The 22813-nt window shown below is 41.1% G+C and overlaps 1 protein-coding gene across 10 annotated transcripts in view; it reads right to left on the reverse strand.

Moving 5' to 3' along the window:
- rimbp2b (RIMS binding protein 2b) overlaps positions 1-22813 on the reverse strand; it is an 81762-nt gene that overhangs the window by 47317 nt on the left and 11632 nt on the right. For 9 of the 10 annotated variants that reach the window (XM_087170376.1, XM_087170372.1, XM_087170371.1 and 6 more), the window contains exon 1: positions 15625-15851. The exons of the other annotated variant lie outside the window; for it this stretch is intronic. In XM_087170376.1, the coding sequence (XP_087026502.1) occupies positions 15625-15672 (48 nt within the window). In that variant the 5' untranslated portion in view covers positions 15673-15851. Of the gene's footprint in view, positions 1-15624; positions 15852-22813 lie in introns of those variants that run through there. 10 annotated transcript variants of the gene reach the window in all.

Consider the following 22813-nt stretch of genomic DNA (forward strand, 5'->3'; position numbering starts at 1 on the left):
GTATACATATGCACAGCATACACTACCATGTTGACGCTGAACGAGTTCCTTTGAGTGAATCACACAGAGCCTCCGCAGACAGCTTGCCATCTCCCATGTGGGCTGGTATCTAATGTGTGCAGTTTTCAGAACCAGACGGCTATGACACTGCACTAACATGCACGATGAATCGTTCACTCACACGTTTGCAGAAACACACACACATGCAAATACCCAGCTCTCAGGCTTGTTCTCAGGCCCATTTGTTTGGAACACATTTGCCAATGTTCAATTAAAAATCCCTCTGATAAAAGATTCAAATGGCTGCCATTGTGAGTAATGAGCTCCTGTTTAAGTGAAGAGGCGTTTACTGCACAGCAGATGAAGACAGATGAGAAAGACCATCCCCTAAGGCTGGATCTAGCATTCGTGCCTCTGTGGCACAAATGCAAATGCATGCACAAGACAGGTACATCCACAGTGATCTATACTACCTCCATGACTCTTGTAGGTCTGTGCAGTCTGGAGAGTTCTCATGGTGAACTATCTTTGGGGGGGTTTCTGTCAAATGATAGTATATCTTTGAAAACCAATGGTCTACAAAAAGGTATGATTTGGCTTTAGGTTTTGCCAAGATCCAGAGTGAGGAACAGAAAAAGTTATGGATTATGTAGTGTTAATGCTGCCATTCTAGCATTTTCACCAGTGCTGAAATGATCAAATATTCAATTAGTCGATCAACAGCATTAAATCAGCCAATAAACCTGATAAACCATCATTCATCAAGAAAAGAAAAAAAACACCAAACATTTTCAGGTTCTAGCTTCTGCTTCCCATATTACAAATACATCAAGTAAATGCTGGTTTATCAATAATAAATAAAATCCAGTCTTGACAACTAATTATCATTTACAATACCAGAACTGAAGCAAGCTAAAGAGGTTAACAGAAGAAGACAAGAAGTGAAAACAGCCGAGCCTCAGCTGCGAGCCCTGAACGCAGGCATCTCAGTGTTCAGCACCATGGAGAGCTCCCCTGGGATCACACAGCAGCAGCATATTGTGAATATACAGTTTACATTAACTATGTTCGCTGCTGCTGACTTTCCTCCGTAAATTCAATGCACAGAAACATCTCGATGGAATGAGGTTCACAAGCTACAGTATTATTTCTGCAACGACTAATTAACACAGGAGGCTTTCCCCATCCTATTCTCAGTGTTCAGTCTTCTGATCTTTTGTAGTTGGGAAAGCTCTGTATAATCTCTGGCGAGCAGGGGTAACCTCATTACTCTCTCTCGCTGTCTTTTTCTCTCTCTCTGTCTGTCTTTCTCTCTCTTTCATCCCTTGTTGTGTTGAATATGCATGATGCCTAATGATGGGTAATAATCCTGCCAATGGCTGAGCAGGAAAAAAAAAAAACTGCAAACGTTTTTTACCATGGGGCGATTCTATGCAAACAGCAGATATCTGATGGAGATATCAAACATAGACAGACATGCACAGGAGTTAAACTTGCTCCGGGATGGGATTTAAAGCAGCCTCCCTTCTTCTTGCAAAACCTTTTAGGTTAACTTCACATCTAATTATGACACTGAATGCTAATCCTCTAAAAAATATGCAGGCACACAGTGTGATACAACTCAGCGGAGCTACATTATAATAAAACTCATGGCCACACAAGAGAAAAAGCACTTGACTTTTTCCTGGGAGTAGTTGCACTCAGAAACAAACAGTACATCACACCTAACTGTGGCACTTGCTGTAGCTGTACAGCTAATATGTTGCCTCTCAAAATGTCAGTGGTGCTCCCTGAGATATATATATATATATTTATTGTCCAGAGACACTTTTTTCTTGTTATTATGTGTTTGTTTCTTGCAGCTGAGCTGCAGCCAGAGGAAAGGCCATTAATGAGGCTGAAGGAAAGACCACTGATGCCGAGTGTTAGCAAGCCACTGTGCTGTCAGGGTCTTTAAGAGAGGATTCCCTTCTGTTACTCAACACCCAAGAACCGGTTTTCACATGTACACATAGTATAGCATACACGTAGTATAACATGTAGTATATGACTATATTGCACATACTGCTGGCCCAGACACACAGTAATCTAGTCCAGCACAGCAAGCCCTTGTGATTTCAAATCATTTGAAATGGCAGAGTAAGTTACATAACCCCTCCAGCTTAAGTCTGTGAGCGCAGGCACAGATGCTTGCACTCCACTAATACTGTATTCGTCTGCCGCCTGCAAGTGTATATCTGTGTGCATGAGTGTGTTTGTGAGCATGCGTGTGTATGCACAGTAGCATGCAGAGTGACTGCTGAATCACAGATTTACAGGAAAAACAAGTGTAACTCCCAGAGGTCAACAAGTACATCCTTGCACGCACGCACGCGCGCACACACACACACACACACACACACACACACACACACACACACACACACACACACACACACACACAAAAGAGGAGAGGACAAAAGAAATATCACAGAGCAGAGAAGAAAGGGTAAAGAGTGAGGTAAAAGAAACGAGTGATATTGAATTAACGTATGATCACGACAGAGATATGTAAAGGCAGCGAGGCCTAGATATGAATACAAATGACAAAGAAGGGAGAATGGGCAAAATGAAAAAATGGGATGGAGGCAGGATTTACCGTCTAAGCTCCTCAGCTCTGCAGCATTTTGTCCCGGGTATAAGACCTCAGCGAGTCGTCCTCTATCAGGCATATTAAACATCATGCAGCAGTGGCAGAAGGAGTAACCTAGTCTGGATTCCACTTGCTCTCCCTCTTTCTCTCTCTCTTTTTTTCCCTTCACACTCTCTCTATCTCCCCACCAAGAACCACGAGCCTCAGCGTGCTGCAGAATCAGAAATGAAGCTGCCACTATCACCGGGGTCTGACCTCTCTGAGCCACCCATCGCTACACTACCTGCCTGCTGATGTCTCATGAGTGTAACACACTACTACTGAAGAGCAAAAAGGGAGGAGAGGGAGAGGAGAAGGAGCAATACTGTCGGCAAGGCAGATGAGAAGAGAATGAATGATAATGAATGAAAAAAAAGGAAAACAACAGATGGAAAAACAGAATGAACTAGAAGTAGAGCGCATACCTCCACCAAGGCCAAAAATCCTACACGACTGTCAGATCCAGAATATTATCTGGATTTCCACCAAATTGTACAAAGTCATAGATCTCCACACCTTAAGTGTGTTTGATTTTTAACATCATTCTTTCCTGAGAAATGAAATAAAGTGTTGAAACATGCCCAGATTATTGGATCTGTCCTTTTAAACCAGGTCAGAATCAAAATATTATTCTTCCCTACACTATGTTTGGTGCAAATTGGTTCAGTACTTCCTGCTGACAAACAAACGAATGAACCAACAAACAAACAGACTCGAGTGAACACACAACCTCCCTGGTGGAGGTAATAACTATTCTTCTACTATCACAGGCCTCTATGATAAAAGCAGTGATGAAAGCAAAGTGACAGGAGCAGAGCAAAAAGGATGAACTAAGATCTATAATAGAAATGTAAGGTTGTTGGAATAGGAGGCTAATTTGAGAGAGCAGGCTCAGTGTGTATGAGAGACTCCAGAGAGAGGACTGTAAATCTGATAATCCCACTGCATGAACACCAAGAAGTCAGATGAGACTTTTACCTTAATGGAAACTAAACAATGACTCATCCAGCCACAACAGACTCCTACAGAGATAAAAGAAGGTGTGTGTATTGCCGTGAGATCTATTCATTTGCCCGTGTGGAAGATGACAATGCCTTATTCAATAATGCACCATTATATGGAAAAATTACCGTATGATCAGAAAATAAACAGGTTTTATTTTTGTGTTTTGGCAGCTGAAAGCATTTCGCTGACTAAAGGTCCACAGAGAACATTGATGATTACTGCTGCAACCAAGCAAATGCTGAAAGCCCACTGCTGTTGCCCACTCAGACACAGAGGCTTACTCATCCCCAGCTGGATTTGCTGGCCAAGCTTCTTCAGACTGTCATTCAGTTCACATGGTAACCTTCATCTCTCAGGGCAGAGCAGTAAACACCTCGTAAGAATAGATGGTCATAAACGTGTATCACCCCTGCAGTTTTTATTGAAACTGTTTAGAGAAAATTTAACTGACAAAAAAAATAAATATCAACCACACTGTACCAAGTACAAGGTGATACATGTGAGGACAGGACATTATATGCTTCATATGGACTGTAAACCGTGGGGTTCGACTCCCTGCACCACAATGATGAGGTGCTCTGTTGTTATTCCTGTGTTTTTCCCATTTTGTCAGTGAATTTAGAACAATAGGGCAGAGATGCATGGAACTGCACAGGATCACATGCACACACAAGCTAATTGCTCTAAAACAAGAAAGAAAACATGCCAGTAGGATGTATATTAATCCCCTTTGACTCTCCATCCAACTATCAAGGGAAGAATTATTGCAAATTCAACCAGTCTCATGAATATTTGCAAAAGCTTGAAAACTTTTTTTTACACTGCATGAAATATTTCCGCAAAAACTCTTCAAAATGGAACAGCCTCTTTGCAAACACGGGGCAAATACTGCCGTCTGTTACCTAACCAATGAAATGAGCCCAGGTCGAATAAAATCAATGTTCAACCATAGCAATCCAACTTTCTTGCAGATGTTTCCCCAAAGGTGTTCTCTGAGACAGAGCTAACTCCCAGGCTGTGCATCACTACCAAATAAGTGCTACCACAAACATATCTTTTTCACTTGAAATTTCTTTCTGCCAACAAGACTAGGTCAAAACCAAGTATATGGCTGGATTGCGTATGGTCAAGGTGCGAAATTGAGGATGTAATAAACAACCGAAATCATCGCGTCACAGTTGCATTCGGCCAAGCCCAAAACACAGCATAGTCTTTCTTTAATTCATGTGTTTGGTGATTTTGTCGGACGACGTCGTGGTTATAAAATCAGGATTTTAGCAACAGAGCAGCAGCTTGGAAATAGCTTGAAAGTGACAGCTGGTTAACATGTAGTGTTAATGGGTTTCAGTCACTATTTCATACTTGTTCCAATGTCTGACAACTGAAACAAAAAAATATGTAAATGAGAACAATTTTGATGGAAATTCGGCTGTATTAAAAATACTATATATGTGAGCACAGAAAGTAGCAGAGAAGCAAATATAAAAAGTGCTGAAGCCAGCTGACACTAGGCAGAAGGCAAATACGACGCAATGACATCATGAATATGCTAATTGACATATTATGTCATCTAGCCACATTTAGCGACTTTTCAAGCAGGCTTTAGCTACTTTCCATTGAAAGTAGTTGGCAACACTGGTCATTCAGTCAGGGACATTCGCAATTATAGAGCTGGAGCTGCTGTTGCAGTCCAGCCAAGAAAAGCTGCAAATTACTTTCAATTTTTCTGAACTGTCTCTGCTAAATCAATCACTTTTGGCCAGATTCACAATCATCACTGTGAGATCCTGTTTGGGAATGAAACATTACAGGAATTTGAAATAAAATTATGTAATGACCAACAAATATACAGGGGCCTACTTGACAAAAAAAGATAGGTAGCACTTATGGATAACTACAGAACTCATTCATTAGTTTTTAATTGTTGCTCCTGCTGCTTCCAACCACAGATCCAAATATTAACTGTCAAAAGATGACAGAATTACTTGAATAAATAGCTTAAAATAAATAAGCATAACCAAAGTAATACTGAGAACCACTAAAAGACAAGTAGAGCATCATGTTTTGGAGAAGCTGAAGTACCCAGATGGCCTGTGTGTAAATACACAACACTGAGACCATGAAAGCCAGAGTATCACGCCTGGCTCAGTCTCATTAGAGTGGCCAGTAGTTGTAGAGGTAGATGAGCTGCTGAGATGATGGACTGTTCTCTGAACAGTCTGGACACAGTGTTCAACCCTCGGGAGGCAGTGTCAACATTGGAAACTGAGCAGGAGAGCAAACGCAGGAGAACAAATGAACCATGAATCAAGACCCACTAATACGATACAATTGTACACACAGGAAATCAAGGTACTTGTGGGGCACAGCTAACACATTAGCCACAGTACAAGCCTCTGATTATTCTTTGTAGCAGCCTGTTGGCAACAGATACAGTCACAAAGAGCACAATTTAAGCACAATTAACAGGCTGTAATTCGGTTATTCAAATTACAAAATGACTTTAAATTAGATCTTGGTCATCAGGGCAATTAAACACAAAATGTTTGTTCAGTATGTGTTGCACATTAGAGGTTAAAATCTTTACAAACAATATAAAAAAAATCTAGTCTGTGAACAAAGTAAAGTACATTGCTCTAAAATATGTTTGGGTTATATTTTGCAATCATTATCCAAATGATTAATGCCTTGTGAAACACAAAAATGAAATATAAATAAAGAGGTTGAGAAATTTGACCATCTGATTAGACCAAATTGATTAATTTGATCAGATGAAATAGCCACAAATTTAATAGCCACAAATTTAATCTGGCCACACGTGTCTGAAATACAATGAATTTGTAATGTTGCCCTGCAGGCAGTTGAGGTCAGATATATTACACAATGTTTCATGCGAAACAAATTCAATATGAATTACAAGACAGGCAAGACAAGCTCAACCACACATACCAGGAAACAACCACATAAGTAAAAGAGCAGCTATCTTTCCCTTCATGCTGTCATGACTTTGCCAGAATCACTCTTTCCCTTTCTGTGGGGAGTTGTGCTCTCACATCTGCGCCTCTCTCAGTCAGAGACCAACAGAGAACGAGAATCTCGCAAACCTGCCATGATCAAATTAATTCACATCGAACCAGGCTGCCTGTTTGTCTGCACGCTTGGGCCCCAACCAGATAAGCTGATTATAACACAAAATATTACATGTTGTCCTATTTGTTCTGATCCAGTGTTATCCCGATGTCCCTGGTAATGCAAAATCACTGACCTATGAAAGGTCAAGGTAGACTAAGATGGATAATTACGAGGTGATCCTTCACATTCAAAAGGGTCCAACCTTAGGCACAAAGAGGACTATCATTAGCTGTGACAATTATGTCCAATAATTTCTTCTACACATGTAATTTATGAAACGACTGAGGAGTCAAAGGAGCACGGGGACTCCCTCTTCCACCCACTGTATTAATTACTGTGCTCTATGGTATCAGACAGCAATAACACTTCAGTGTTGATGCAGTTGTGATACTGTGATCCGCAGCAGTAGAGCACCAGACTCTGAACTATGGTCTGCACTAACCAGCACAAACTCTGATGGTACACCCCCTTTCTTTGCCTCAGTGTAAAGCACAATTCAGCAGAATGTAATGATAAACCCTAATTCTACACTGGCTAATTTGACCGTCTTCCTGCCCCACACAGTGAGAGCTCAGGCTGTTGTAGGCAAATGGGGCTGTCACCCGCTGACGTGGTTTGTCTCCTGCTTTGATCATGTGCCAGAACTACAGACATATGCTGCTCCATTCTGCAGGGAGGAGCTGTACTGGATGCAGGGAACAGATCTCCATCGCCTTCCCGTTCATTAACTATGTTTCAACAGCTGGTGACCAATAAGTTTGCTCTCCAGATTGCAAAGCCAATATAATGAGTACACCGTAACTTTTATATCCTTTGTCAAAGGGGAACAAACTTGATGCTGGCAAAATACAGTTTGTACAACGCTGCTATTTAATAGTCAAGAGCTGGTGTGCCTGTTTTGATGCTTTGGATTGTTCCTGCTTAATTTGGGTGAAGATGAAGCAGATTTTTCTAACCTGAACCCCAGTACCAGGCTTTGATATCGCTCCCTCAATCCAGTCTTCAATGCTTGTCAAGAACTGCTGTCAGCCTGGCCCCACAGAGGTGTCCATTAATGGCTCTTTAATGCCAGAGAAAGAAGAAAATGGAGAGGAAGGTCGTACGTGGCCTGGTGTAGAGGATCATCCACTTGTAAATGTGCCAGTTAGAAAGGCTGCCTCTCTGTGAATTGATTATTATGAGGTGTCACACTTGGCTTTTGGCCTCAACAAAACCAGACAGACTCTGATATGAGGAGTTCTCACATTAGGGTGTGGGTGAGGAGATCCTCTGTCCAGTAATAGGAGACAGGTGGTGCCCAGGAGGAGATAAAGAGTGAGGCTCTCACCCCACAGGAGTCTGGCACAATCGCAGTAGAAACAGACGCGCCTTTACCTCCCATCTGGGGGACACTCTCTAACCATCACTGCCAATTTACAGGACACTCAATTACTGGTCATTACCTGAGCAACGAACAGAGGACCTGCTGCCTACAGCGTCCAAGTGCCAAACCATACAAGTGGTCAGATTGAGAAACTAAATTATGCCAGCAATGGATACACACTAATTCGATTCAGCTCTATTATTATCTTTGTGTTTGCAATGCAATCTGTACAAGAAGCATTGGAAAACAGAACAGACAAGGAGGTAAACAAAAACATGAGAGGCAACAAGTAGATCAGACACGCAAAGTAACAGTGCCAGGGCTTGCGTGTGTGTGTGTAGTGGTATGTAAGAGCCCCATTTGAACATTAAGTTATTTCATTGTGATGTCAAGGACATTTAAAGTTGCTTTTTGTAAGTTTTTCTCTGCTGCTGAGTCGCTATCGGAAAGTGACGAGATGGGGCTAACTGGTTAGCATGCTAACTTCAGTAGGAGAAAAGACATGAAAGAGACGAGGTTCAACAATGGCGTTGCTTTCCATCACTGGAGACAGCGCTTGGCGAGGAAAGAAATTAAGTTTGAAGCTGAACTCACAACATTTCTTCTAGACTGGTAAGTAAACAGCTGTTGATGCTAACGATAGCTATGTAGCAATAGCAAAACTTACAAATAGTTCCTTTAAGAATTAACTGATCAATTGAACAGCATTTTACATTCTTACATTATAGTATATTTAAATTATCTAAACAAGATTAAGAGACTACAGCATTGCTAGTGGCTCTGGAAGGCAGCAGTAAATGCTAAATGCTAACATGCAGATGTTTGGCAGGTGTAATGTTTAAAATGCTTAACTTCAAATTAATTTATAGTGTAAGCCTGCTAACATATGTTAATTAGCATTGAAACATTTCAGTCTGGACCAAAGCGGTGGACTGAACAACCAACAAACCAACGTTACCTTAGATCCATGTCCGAGCATGGTGAAAAATAATTTTAATATGAAAAGTACTTGTTATTTTATATTTTATAGCAAAAAAATCTTCTGGGAATTTAGATAATGAAGTAAAACAAACATGGAAGTATATCAGAAAATGTACACCCACATTTTCATGTACACTCACAGACACTGTGGTCACATACTGTAGACATAGTGGCCTGGAACAAATGAGGAGGCACCCCTGCTGAGCCTCAATTGAAAACAAATTACTTATTTTTACAGCAGAGAGCCCTGTAACTCCAGGGTAAATGAAGACTGCAAATCTCAAACTAATTTCGTTTCGGCCTACGGCTCCCTAGAAGACACAGTGAAGTACATTTTGTAATCAATGGACCTCTGCTGGTAAACTAAATTTAGCAGGTATCATGAACTTGCAGATGCTCTCGACAAAACATCATCAAAGGTGACATTTTTGTCAAAATGAATAGAGGTCAGAATTCATATGAAGCCTACTGTGCACGGACAACAGCATAGCAGAAAGTGAGTCGGATGTGCGGGAGTGACAGAGTCCAGCATTAGCATATAAACAACAGCCTGGACTAGATGGCTGCTGTTGCACAAGGCTCAATTGTCAATATGCTCGCTGGTCCTCATCCAGGGATCAGAGAAGGGCTGTCAGGACTTTGATTCCTGCACACAGGGGAGAGGATAAACAGACGAAAAACAACACTCCAACCTGTCAATCATTGGACTCTCCATTTCTATCATGATAAACTCTAATTTGAGCATCCAGTGGGAAAAAAAAGGGCTCCAGTTTTGTTTTTTGCTTTTGGAAAGATTGACTCAGAAGGGTCCAGAAAAGACAAGTGGGTGGGAAACAGAGAGAGGCTAGATAGTAATAATAATAATAATTATTATAATAATAATAGTTGTACCAGGCGTTTCTGTTTTCCCAAGCCTAATTTACTCCACTGCACTGAATTTTTATAAGCAGTGAGGTTAATTACAAAAGTTATTATTCCTTTCTGTATTCAATAAATAGCAGATGAAAAAAAACACCCATGGAAAGTGACAACCTATACTTGGAGAGCACCAGACAGACTGGACATGACTTAGAGCAGTGTAGAGAATGTATGTGTGTGTACCAGTGTGTGTGTGTGTGTGTGCGTGTATATGGTTCTCAGACAGGACACTACTGTAGCGCCATCAATTTCTGCTGCCTCCACTCAGCAGGGACGGGGTGATGCTGATTTGGTGGGAACAGAGCCAACATTAGCACTGATCCAAGTAGTTTAGGCTCACTGGAACTCATTACGCATATCCTTAACAAGCCCTCATTTAGTAACACTACTACTATGTTTTGTATCATCTCTTTGCATAGGTGCTAGCATACAGCACCGAATAGTACAATGTATAGCGTTTGTTGGTTGCTTCAATCTGTGAATACAGATGACAAAAAGAACACCACCAAGAGCACTTAAAATGTTGCTCTCCACGGTTACCATGGCATTTATGCTGGCAATGTGAGAGTTTATCATTTGAAAATGAAGAGAATCTGTTTTGCAAAAGATGCAAAAGAGATGCCATCTACACACAAGTTGATGCAGAACTTAACTGTATTGAGATTCTCCTTTCTCCACTCAGAATATAAAGCCACATCAGAAGCGTTTCTGTGCCGTCTTAAACGGCACAGACTGCACTGTTGTAGATGGTTTTATCATACAAACTGTCTCCATTTTTTTCCAGCATTTTTCATGTGTCGGAAATAAAGCAGGAGAAAAAAATAAAATAGACGCCGTCTGTGTGTTTGCGTGTGTGGGATTCTTTAACTATACTTCTGTGGTCTGAAAACCAGACACTCACTATACTTGTAGGGTCTGACAGCTCTGTGGGAATATGTTTAAATGGCTGTTTGAGGATTAAGACTTGGTTTTAGGGTTATGGTTCAGTGTGATGGTTAAGGTTAGGGTAAGAGGTTCAGGAATAAACTATATCAATGATGGGTCCCCACGAATGTAGTGAAACAAGGATGTGTGTGTGTGTGTGTGTGTGTGTGTGTGTGTGTGTGTGTGTGTGTCTCATTCAATTAAAACTCTGAACCACTTCAAGTGTCTGTCTGAGGCTCATTTGCCACCTTCAGAGACTCTCAGTGAAAATGTTGATATCTGAGCTTCAGTTCCTGTGAGATGTCAAAGCAGACACACTCTCAATCCTCTGAGTGGACATGAATGGAACATAATGTGCTTTTAATTTGCAGAGCATAATTTGCCTGTAATTTCTCTCTTCAAATTCCATGGTTATTACGATGTGTGCTGCATCAATCGCAGAGAATGACACAAAGGTGGGGAATAAGCTTCCTCTCCTTCTTGACGACAGGTAGATGAGAAGATGGATATCTCTCTCAGATCTCTGCATTCAATATGAAGCTACAAGCAGCAGCCAATTAGCTGAGATTAGCCTAGCACAAAGACTGAAGACAGGGAGAAACAGCTATCCTGACTCTGTGAAACCACCACTTCAGTTTTTGTGCAGATTAAACAAGCAAGACACAATATATTAATTAATGAGCTTTAGATGTGCTGGTACAGCAGCAGGAGTGGTGTTTTTTTCCACTTTTGGACGTAGCCAAGCTCGCTGTTAGCCTGATTCCACTCAAAGTCTTTATGCTAAGCTAATAGCGGTTGGTTGTAGTCCAGCTTGTAGTCTGCACTAAATATAAAGCTAGAGCCATCAGCCACTTAAAACGCTTCTCACTGAGAGGGTTTTTATCCTTTTTTCAGTTGTTGTTGTTGTTAGTTTTCAGATCTCCATCTAAGGCTCTTCTGTTGCTGTCTTTGCCAACACTTTAATACTGCCTCATTAATTTACAACTGCAAACAAACACTGGTGTCTGTCCAGTCACTAAAAGTTAATTCACACCTTCCAGCCAATCAGTATTCAGAATTTTAATTCAACATTCTGAAAGAGACCATTCCTGGCACAACATTTTATTGATAACACTTTAGTTCTTTCACTGATGTGAAGTACATTTACATTGTTACTGCTCCTCTAACTACTAAATACTTCTTCCACCAATTTGTTTGCTTTTGCAATTTGCAGTATAATCTACACCACCTCACCCATCTTACTTTTGTAAACTTACAGTACACGTGTGTGCACCAAACTTATTGAGCTGCACACAATATACTAATTCTTAAATACGTCTTCCCTGCTCACACAGCCAACAGGAAAATCATTACATGCAGACATACAATGAAATCTGCCTTGTTAACAGTAAATTTTAAGCTACAGTATATTTTTCATGGGATTGAACAGGATAAAAACCTGCATGTTACACTTTATAATTATCAGTAGATGGCATATTATGAATTCAAGGCACACTCAAGGCTCTGTTAAACCTGCCAAGAGAACTGTGCAATATGGCAGATCAAACAATTAATGGAGTACTGCTGACTATGTCCATTCAGAGGTACGATCCTTCTCAAAAACACAACCCTCTACTTTGCATTAAGATGAGGCAGAGCACACAGGAAGCCCACTGACAACAAAGGACAGATCATCCTCTCTTCTTCTGCTGGCCCCCACTGACCTGCCTTCACACTCCAGTACACTGAGAGAGAACAACTCTGCATGCCAGCGGCAATACACAGCTTTTACCAACTCTCTAAAACACACACTGCTGTAATTTGGTATACAAACAAATCAGTGCACCATGCATTCCCCTTTACCTTTAAAAATATGAACTAAGAAAGGAACAAAAGAGGGGGTCCGGGTAAAACAGAGAAGCAAGAAGAGATGATGAAAACAGGAAAGAAAGGGAAGATGAGAGGGAGAATGATTGGTAGCTGCCTGTCATTCTGGCCCGGTGGCCCCGCGGCTGATGCACAGGGTTGCGTAATGGGTCTGCATGCAGTGTGAAGCACAGCAAACAGGGTTTCAGCACATGTAGCTGAAGAGACCACTCAAGCCTTGTGGGGAAGGGAAGTTATTTCAGTGAGCACATACATACACAGGATGAGACAGCCGTGTTTTGACACAGCGTGCTAAAAATAGCACATTCTTAATAGAAAAAAACAGAGTGCCAGTCAAATCCAGACTGGCACGAGGCGGGAGAGATAAAACATTTCCTCCAAAGACAGTCCTGAGAGCTGAACCAGGGGGCATGGTAAATAAGAGGAGGGAGACCAATTGCAGGGCAAACCACTCTGAAACCGCACACATCTCGCTGTGACTGTGATCCCACCTGACACGCGTGAGTCTACGCAGCCGCAATCGCATACTATAAACGAACCAAAGCAATTAAGAATCAGCATGAGCATCTTTGCAGATCTGTTATGTAATTCTCAGCCTGTGGGGCCGTGTGTTAGGAAATGGCGGCAGACAGGCCTGTTGTGTTTTCTGCTGCACATATATGGCCATTAATCACGCTCGGTCTCTTTGCTCTTTTTCTATTTCCAGAGAAGCAGAATCCTGAGGGCAGCGGACCTACGGCACTGCAGCACGTGCAGCCTGGACTTCAGCATCACTGCAAATGTCACACAATGTTAGCTTGCTTACTGGAGGGCAGCCTACGGTGAGGGGATCACGAGGACAACCTATAAATGGCACCTTTCCACCCAACTCTTTACGGATGCAACATTTGATAAAGCTTTGATCCGACACTCAACTCCTTCACTTTAAATAATGCTTCATATATTCTGCTCTTTGTGACTCAGGGTTTGACGTCAGCGTCTTGGAGGTGTTAACTTCATCTGATGAATGTAAATGCACTCCTGAAGCCTCTTGGTTGCAGATAAGAGAGTTGGTTGCCCGAATAAATGCAAAATGCACTCAAGGGTTTAGCGGCGCAAAAACACCAGCTGCATTTCCACCCTGCAGGGAACCACAGGGAATACTGATGAGTACAGGTATTTCTATAAACAGACAGAGAGAGCAGGACACATGAACAGGTATTGTGTGTATTAGAGCCAAAAGAGCACAAATCTTCTTTCTCCCCCTCCTCCCTCCCTCCCTCTCTCTCTCTCTCTCTCTCTTGGGTGCATGAGAGGAGATTTCTGCAGGGTGTGTTGGAGTGTGAGTCATCATCAGTGCAGAGAGAGGAAAAGAGGGGAGAGGTTTTCTTTAAGTCGAAGACAGTGCTTATGGCAGCAATGCAGCAAGGAAACACCAAACGCCCTGCCTCTTTAACAGGGTTCTGCCACAAATATCAAACAACAGCAGGTAAAGGACTCCCAGCTGGTAAATGTATATGCAGAGTCGGTGTTACGCAACAGCAGGGCAGCACGGCAGCTCCAGCGAAGCCTACTGAATGATCAGAGCATCAGACACTGAAGGGTTGGGTCAGAAGCCCAAGCTTAATGTTTGAATAGGTGACTTTCCATTTTGGTCATGTTACTGTAATGAAGACAGGCCTGCACATATCACTGTAGGTCACAACGTGTGAAATAGAACAGAGTAGGTATACGCAAAAAATGTTCTTCAGAAAAATTCAGTAAATTACATCTTAAAAGAGCTGAAACAATTGATTAATTGATTAGCTATTCGACAGAACATAATCAAATTTGCAACTTTGACAATTGATTTATCACTTAAGTCAATTATTTAGAAAAACTCCAAAGATTCTCCAATTGTAACATCTCTAATATGAAGATTTGCTGCTTTTTTGTTTTATATTATTGTTAAGCGAATATCTTTGGATACTGGACTGTTTGTCAGACAAGGCAAGACATCTGTAGACGAAAACTTCTGATGGATATTTTCATTATTTTCCATGTTTCTATGTTTCACTGACTAAAAGATTAGATGATTAATTTTAAAAAGTAAATCACCATTTGTTGCAGTCCAGGTCATTTGCATAAAATCTGCACAAAATGAAAAAACATTTATCCCAGATCATCAAAGCCAACAAAGTGGCATAACCTTGCTCCCTAAAATGTTGAGATTGAACAAAATCCAGTGTCTGCCCATTCGTGCCTCATTTTGCATTAATGATGCTTGTTTCTAGAAATTTCCTGAAGGACTGCACTGGAAGGAGGTGGAGTCATCTCGCACCACTGGCAGAATTTCACAAAGCCTCAAAGCCTTTATTTAAACATTTTTAATATGAGACTAAATGATTTGTTAAAGTCAACATTTTCTCCATTTAACAATTTACAATTTTGAATTTGAGGAGACATTGAATCAATAAACACTTGTTATCAATGAAACATGATATTCTACAAAGAATGATAACTTCAATACAAAACAGAGTCTTTTATCTGTAACAACAGGAGCAGGATCCCAGCTATTCCTTTTGTGTAACTATAATGAAAGAGTAAATCGCTCAAGAGAAAAAAAAAAAAAAAGCAGGTAAGAAGACACTGACTCAGACTTGATACTTGTCTAAGGTGAAAACATCAATCAGACACAACTGAATCCTCTTGTCTGAACATACCCGGACCACCTGAACTTTTCTTTTTCCACCCGCACTGTTCAAAGGTTACTTTTTCCAAAGCACTCTCGCTGGCCAGGCCTTACCTTCTCCCACACAGAGACAGTGCAAGCCTTAAAGACAAGTTCCCTCATATCCAGACAAGCAGCAGGTAACAAATGGTAAATTTTCAGTCTCCACGAGTCTGTCCAGACTGTAGCAGAGGTGGCGAGATAGACGGACCTCTCTTCACAGAACTCTGAAACCGCAGGACAAGTCTGCAACCTGATCCTGAAGTTCAGCTGAAGTCCACACTGCTATCCAAGCCTGCTGATTAAATTACTGCGTGCAGCCAAAGCTCCAGTTGCCCAATAACACATCATCACAGACTTTTACTGATAAGCAGTGTGTTTGACACAGTAAATTAATATGAACTCAAGGGCAGCATAACAACTATCCCAGCCATTTTCTGGTCTTAATAAATATATATATATATATAGTGGAAATTGCTGCTGAATTTTGCTTTAATCAGCACAATCACAGGACTTTCCTGAGCTGGTTCTCAAGTCACTGGAAAGCCTTGTGTGTGCAATACCTAAGACATCAACTGAAAAAAAAACAGAAAAGCAATGAGAAGGAAAGGGAGAGAGATGCAATCTAAGCAAATGACCCAGAAAACAACCTTTTTCTGGTGAACTCATTGGACAAAAAGTCATGTCAGCAGTATGAGTCATCCCAAGTTGGTCTGTCAGGGCCACTTGCCCCACACACCCATCCCAAAGTACATACAAAGAACAAAACCTCACTGCGGACAGCGTCTCAAATGCAGCAAGAGGCAGGAGTCTGAACTTAACAGTCAACAACAAGCTCTGAGGAAAAAAAAAAAACGCCTAACCACTGAACAAAACGCTCTGATGAACAGGCATTCCCGACTGAGACAAAGGAGCAATTCGAGGACACAAGAGAGGGTTACAGCGGCATACAGTAACAACACTCCAGACACAGACACAGCTCATCGCAACTCTTCTGACACTGTGAGTGGCCAGCTTATCAGTCAGCTCCTCTGTCTGTACCAGAAACGCTGGCAGCCATCATTGGCCTTTAATTCCACCCAGGCACAAGTCTAATTAAGGGGCACTAGACTGAGTACAATCACCCATCTCCTGACCATTTACAATTACACAAATTTTTCAAAACAAAGCCGGTAACGTGCTCAACAAATGTGCGTATTTATAAAATAGAATAACAAATACTTAAAAAGACAAGCAGTGTTAGGAACATTGAGCACAAAACAAATACCAGCGAGTGCATTGTATTTTTGGAAATACAGCCATTATCTAAATCTCAGTAAGGCACATATCATATAACCAAAACATCCCCAGTTTGATTCTGGCCGGGGATTCTTGTTGTATGTCATCCAAAGTTATTATTTGCAATCTCAAATGTCAACTGTAATAAAAAGGAAAAAAATGCCAAATAATTGGATTGGAATGGATGGATAAAAAAAATCTTTGGGTCAAAGTGGAGTCAGCATACTGCGCGTACAGCGAGCACGACAACAGAGGGGCCATATTTGTGGTGCTGTTGCTGAAAAGCTGGGCACAGCCTGTGGCAATACTGGATTTTAACATTGGTATCCCTCTGAGCAAAGATGTTCTCATCCTGGGGAGAGTGAAGATGGAAATTGCTGCCCCCCCCTAAGTTTTGTGCTGAGTCAGTCAAACGATACATGAAGCACAGAGGTCAGGTGGGGCTATGTGAGGCCGTAGCAGTGCTTTCAACTAAATGATAAAATCAACATGCTAACATGCTCTTAATGACAATGCTAAGATGCTGATTTTTAGTTGGTATAATGTTTACCATGTTCACCGTCTTAGCTTAGCGTGTTAGCATGCTAACATTTGCTGGTTAGCAGTAAACACAAAGTACAGCTGAGATTGGCGGGAATATCATTAGTTTTTCAGCTATTGGGACATAAAAATAACATTTTGAACTGTTGATGGCACTAGATGAAAAGTTGAGTGATATTGATGGTTGAGTATATTTATTATAATACAGATGAAGCCTAACATGAATATTTAAACCAAATTTCACGACAATCCGGCCAACAGCCAAAGTCATTAGGATTCATCCTCTGGGGGATCAAATGTTCTGACAAATTACCAATCGATATTGGCATCCATAGTTCCACACCGCTAGCATGACTTAAAACGCCACAAAAATAATTTAAAAAATAATTTAAAAAAAAATAAATAAAAAAATAAAAAATGGTTGTATTGTGTTTAGGCGTGAACTGCCCCTTTAAACTGCTCTTTTACTTGACCGTGCAGCTCGGGGACTTCAATGACAGGCATTGTAATTAGCCACCACATAATGGGAATGACCTTATTAAGCTGCTGCTGGGTCACAGGCAGATTTAGGTTACCAAAATACATGTGCTACCAATTATTCTCTTATATCAGGTATCTTCTCATACTTTTTTTTTTTCCCTTTTTTCTTTAACTCAACGGGCACATGAGTGCACAGACACACACAGATACGCAAAGTCAGATCTTTCTTTAGGAGAGCGGGTATCAATATTTATGCACTGGCTGAGTCCATAAATACCAGTGGCCAGTCCAAAAATCAATGCACGCCTGCTACATATTTTAATCTCCCTATGAAGGTCACATTACTCCAACAACGCCTGAGAGGGAGAAGGACACACACACACTCTCAAATCAGCCAGCAGCTTTTGCATTCATTCCGCCCTGACCCTGCCCCAGTTCAACTTATATCATTGAACCACATACTGTATTAAAGAGCGTAAAAACAAAGAGAGTTCATCAGCCATAAATGGATTGTAGAAGCCATCACCTGGCAGATTCTGTAGCTGCGTCTGAAAAGGTTGTGTTTTCAGGGTTTAGCCTTGTGCAACTCATGTACATTATAGATGAGGCATAGGAGAAGGGGAGTGTTCAGTGGAGCACTATCAGTTACCAGAAGGCCAATCTAAATCTCCCCCATCGTGACTAACCTCTATTTCGGAGCCACGGGGGTGACACAGCAACAAGCTCAGCCTTTCCTGCAGGCTGCTGTAAACTTAGGCACAACTCTCCGGCCTCCACGGAGCTGCACAGAAAGAAAAAGAAAAAAAAAAAGTATAATAATAAAACTGACTGCGTTCTCATTTCTAAAACTGAGGGACTGCCAAAGTGATTCCTGCCACCACATGAATTTGTCACTTTGCTAACAGGGCTTATGAAAGTTAGATGAACATTTTACGATCTTGTTAAAACCGGTTACATTATTAAAAGGGCACATTCATCCTGTGAGGCGAGAAAGAGAGCCTGTAGCAGATTGAAACTTTAATAAGCTCAATACAGTGGCTAGAGATTAAGAAACTTGGCAGAGATTTAGCTTTGAAATCCTGAATATGGGCATGAGATGATTTAGCCTCATTGTATCATGCATGCACTCAAGCGGGTCAAAAGACGGGGGATTCTGCAAACCTGTGATAAACCCATTAACCGGCTTAACTTCAGACACTTCCCACAGCATTTTAATCTGTGATATGAAGCAATGTTTCTGCTACTATTTCTAATGCAGTCCCTTTCAGCTCAGCATAATAAGATAATATCAGGGCAACGTATATCTTTATTTTTTTTTTTACAGGTTTTATTTACCATTACTGTACCGCCATGTTATCTCAAATCTGCAGATTTTTTTTTCCTCCTACAGGACACCAAACCGCTGCTGGACAAACACATGGAGAGTGGGGCGATGCTAGAGCCCAAGCCTATCGTGACAGGCCACACTGTAGATGAAGGCGGCTGGTGTCAGTGGGCTCGGAAACACCCGACCCTGGAGGAGACTGGAAAGGACTCTCTCCCTCTCTCCGCTATCTCTGATGTAGCTGTGATAAACGTTATCTCGCCATCATAAGTGTACTCTTATCTGGTGAGGTAAAGGCCCAAACACTGACGACACGCAGTGCTGTGTATGTATGTTTGTGTGCACGTGTGTGCCCCCGTTGGTGTGTGTGCTGGCAGCAGACACCCTGCGTGTAGATGCCGCCAGCTCCTTGCAGACCTGTTACAGCAGAGAGGCGATGGGCCTTGTTCCAATAGCAACACAGTCTTGCAGTTTACATTCAAGGCTCGTATCTCAGTCAGGAAATAAGACGTCAGTGTTTACTGCTTATGAATGATAATCTTTCTCTCGGGACACTGATTTGTGTTGGAAAAACTGTTTGATTATTAAACTGAAATGTATTAATCACATCATTTTTCTTAAGCTGAAAATACTAAACATTCACTGTTTACAGCAAAATTACATATGTCAGTGCAAGTTCAACTGGGCACTTCATTTGAGCAGTGGGATACACAGATATTATCTTTATCTGTTTATGTCATGAAATATTAATAATCATATCTTTATTCAGATTTTTTTTTTTTTTTTAAGTGGACGAGGCCAACACCAAAACTTAGACAGTGTCTAGATATTTATGTTAATTTGTATTTTACGGCAGGTTTAGCTACCAAAAAAAATATAATACAGTATTTTTTATATCAAATAATAATAATAAAGAAATTTAATAATTTTTTTTTTTTTTTTTAAAGTCTAAATTGAGTTTGAACAAAAGCTGGGAATGTTAACGGCCTGGGAGGAAATGAATAGTGGAAACACAACAGCAGGGTTGAAAGTGGGAAAGTACATGTCAGAATTGCACAGAATTGAGCCATATTGCGTAACTGCTGCAAACTGCAGCTTGGTTGTGTATGTAATGGAGGAGGAGACCCAACTCAATGTTAACTTGGTCTAAAGTGTCTAAGATAAAAAAAGTGAGAACACTGTATTGACTAGAAAACAGACCATAAAAGCTCACTCAGTCATATTGCATAAGTTTAAAAAGGAGGTTGTGCATGCAATATGACACGGTTCACATGGAAATACACTTGGTTTGAAGCCCTTTTGAGTTGATCCCTAAGGTCAGCTCATCATTTGGATGTCTACTGTCAAGTTTACAAGGTGTAAGGCCTCAATACTGGATCATGAGGCAAAAATAACACGTGGAACATCAGTCAAGCTTTATCCTGCACTGCCCAAAAAATCTGGAGAAGACTGATAAAAAGATGCTGAGGGGGAAACCTGAATATCTGAATATTGAACTTAAAACTATCTACACCTCAGTGTTATCAGCCTACAGCCAGTACATTCTGGCAAATCTGCATTTTACAGCACATAATAGTTCCTTGGTTTTGAAATAGTATAGATAAACAATCACCAAATATATTAATATTATAAATAATCACTGCAGATAAACCAAGAATAAATGTAATAGAAACATGGCAAAGTGGAGGAAAGACACACAAATATGCTCCAATCTTATTGTAGATTCTCACACATGCTGCGCAATCTTACAAAACAATTTTCTCATTAGTAATATTTACTGTCACAGTAGGGAGACTTGGGGCTGCTACTACAGTCTGTAAACAAACACATTCGTATCAAGGAGAAACCTGGATGACCCCGTGCATCAGTAAGACAGTGAGTGATAACTTGTCAGCCCATTGGAGAAGCAGAAAGAGCTGCTGAGTGAATGGTGTGTAGCAAAAGCAGTGTGCGGTCCTGGGTCAGCCAGCAGCATCTGAGCGTTAATAAGGGGGGTAATTGAATTAGAGGATCAGTGGAGGCCTGTAGTGTGGGCGCCACACGGCTCTAATTTCATTACAAGTGATGTAAACATGAGGTTGGCCCCCCAGCACAGGGGCCTCCCACATCAATACATGCACAAGCACACATGCACACAAATAAAAATTCGATGCTCACTTATGGAAATAAATTACAAAACAACACATCTACACCTAACACCTCTCCCCACAACATCCTGTCCCACCAAATAGAAAATTTCAGCCTGTGTGTTAGTAAGGTAACACTAACTAAAAATTTCAGCATTATGTGGCACAAGAAAAATCAGAGACGCTGTGTTTGAGCTGCGTCAGCAGTTGACGGTGAAGTGTCATTAAATCTTGTGACACAGTGGCTCAGTGGTCAGCATCGTCGTCTCATAGCAAGGAGATCGATTCAGCCCTTTCTGTGTGATGTTTATGTTTTCTGAATATGAATGAAAATAAATAAGTGACAAATCTGGCACTGATCAAGTTCACACCAGGGAATATTTCTAGTTCTGATTGTTTAGAGGAACATGATCTATCGTATGCATACTGCGAAGTGACTGATTTTTGCAATCCACATGATGCGTATTTATGAACAGCACTCTACTGTTCGTTGGCCTGGTGATTCACATGACCATCAAATCAAGTGCAGCCCGGTTAAACCCGTAGGCCTGACTGTAGGCCTGCTCCCAGTCATGCATAGTTATGAGGGCAGGAGTTAACCAAGGAGAAACTGTTCACATCCCTAATACGAGTCACCCGTTGCCTTCTCAGCTACGACAATGAGACGCTCTCCACAGACAAATGGGTAATGGGTCACACCCTCCTCTTAGCAATGTGCAGGTGGGCCAATCAGAACACAGGGAGAAAAAGCGACTGAAGTGGAGACAGAAATAATCTTTTGGAAAGATAGATAAGAGAATTTCATTAACTAACTCTTTGCTAAAACATCGAATATCAAAAATCGTCACCGCATGGGGCAGTAAATCAATGAGTCCTTCTCCACTTTAAACACATCTGTTCATGCAACTCACATCTATCAAACACTCAGCGCTCACTTCGATCAGTCTTTAAAGGATGTGCCTGTTTTTTTCGGGGGGTTTTTTGACACCCTGGAAAGCCTGACAATTTACCTCAAAAGTTTACCCCTGCAGCAGAGCAGGAGGAAAACATGGATGAGGACAGACCTATCAGTTGGAAAAACATCTCACCTCGTCACTGTCAGATTGTCAAGACAATTTAAAGGAAACGCATGTGACTTTTGAAAAGAAAAAATAACACATTCTTCCTCTTGCAAATGAAAAGTTGAATTTACTAGCAATAAAATTCCCCCTTGCTGAATTTATTACACTCAGGGGTGTTGTTGATACAACCTTGCTTGGTCTGCTATGACCACTACCTTATAGAGGCTAAAGCTGGCTAATTTTAGCAAACTTCAGATGGATATTGCTGTATTAAGGGACATTACTGAGTCATTTTGCTCATGTTATAATTCTTCTGTGTGTGTGCGCCACTCTTACACACAATTTACTATTATTAGATTACTGTCACTTTTGGCCACAGTGGTTGCTGATCAGCTGGAATTACATAGTATCGCCTTTTAGCAATAGAGAGGGTTCAACAGTGAACCTGCTGCGAT

Source organism: Seriola lalandi, unplaced genomic scaffold (genome assembly GCF_002814215.2).
Source record: "Seriola lalandi dorsalis isolate HSWRI2012SDOR001 ecotype SW California unplaced genomic scaffold, Sedor1 jcf7180002054945, whole genome shotgun sequence".
Classification (NCBI taxonomy): domain Eukaryota; kingdom Metazoa; phylum Chordata; class Actinopteri; order Carangiformes; family Carangidae; genus Seriola; species Seriola lalandi.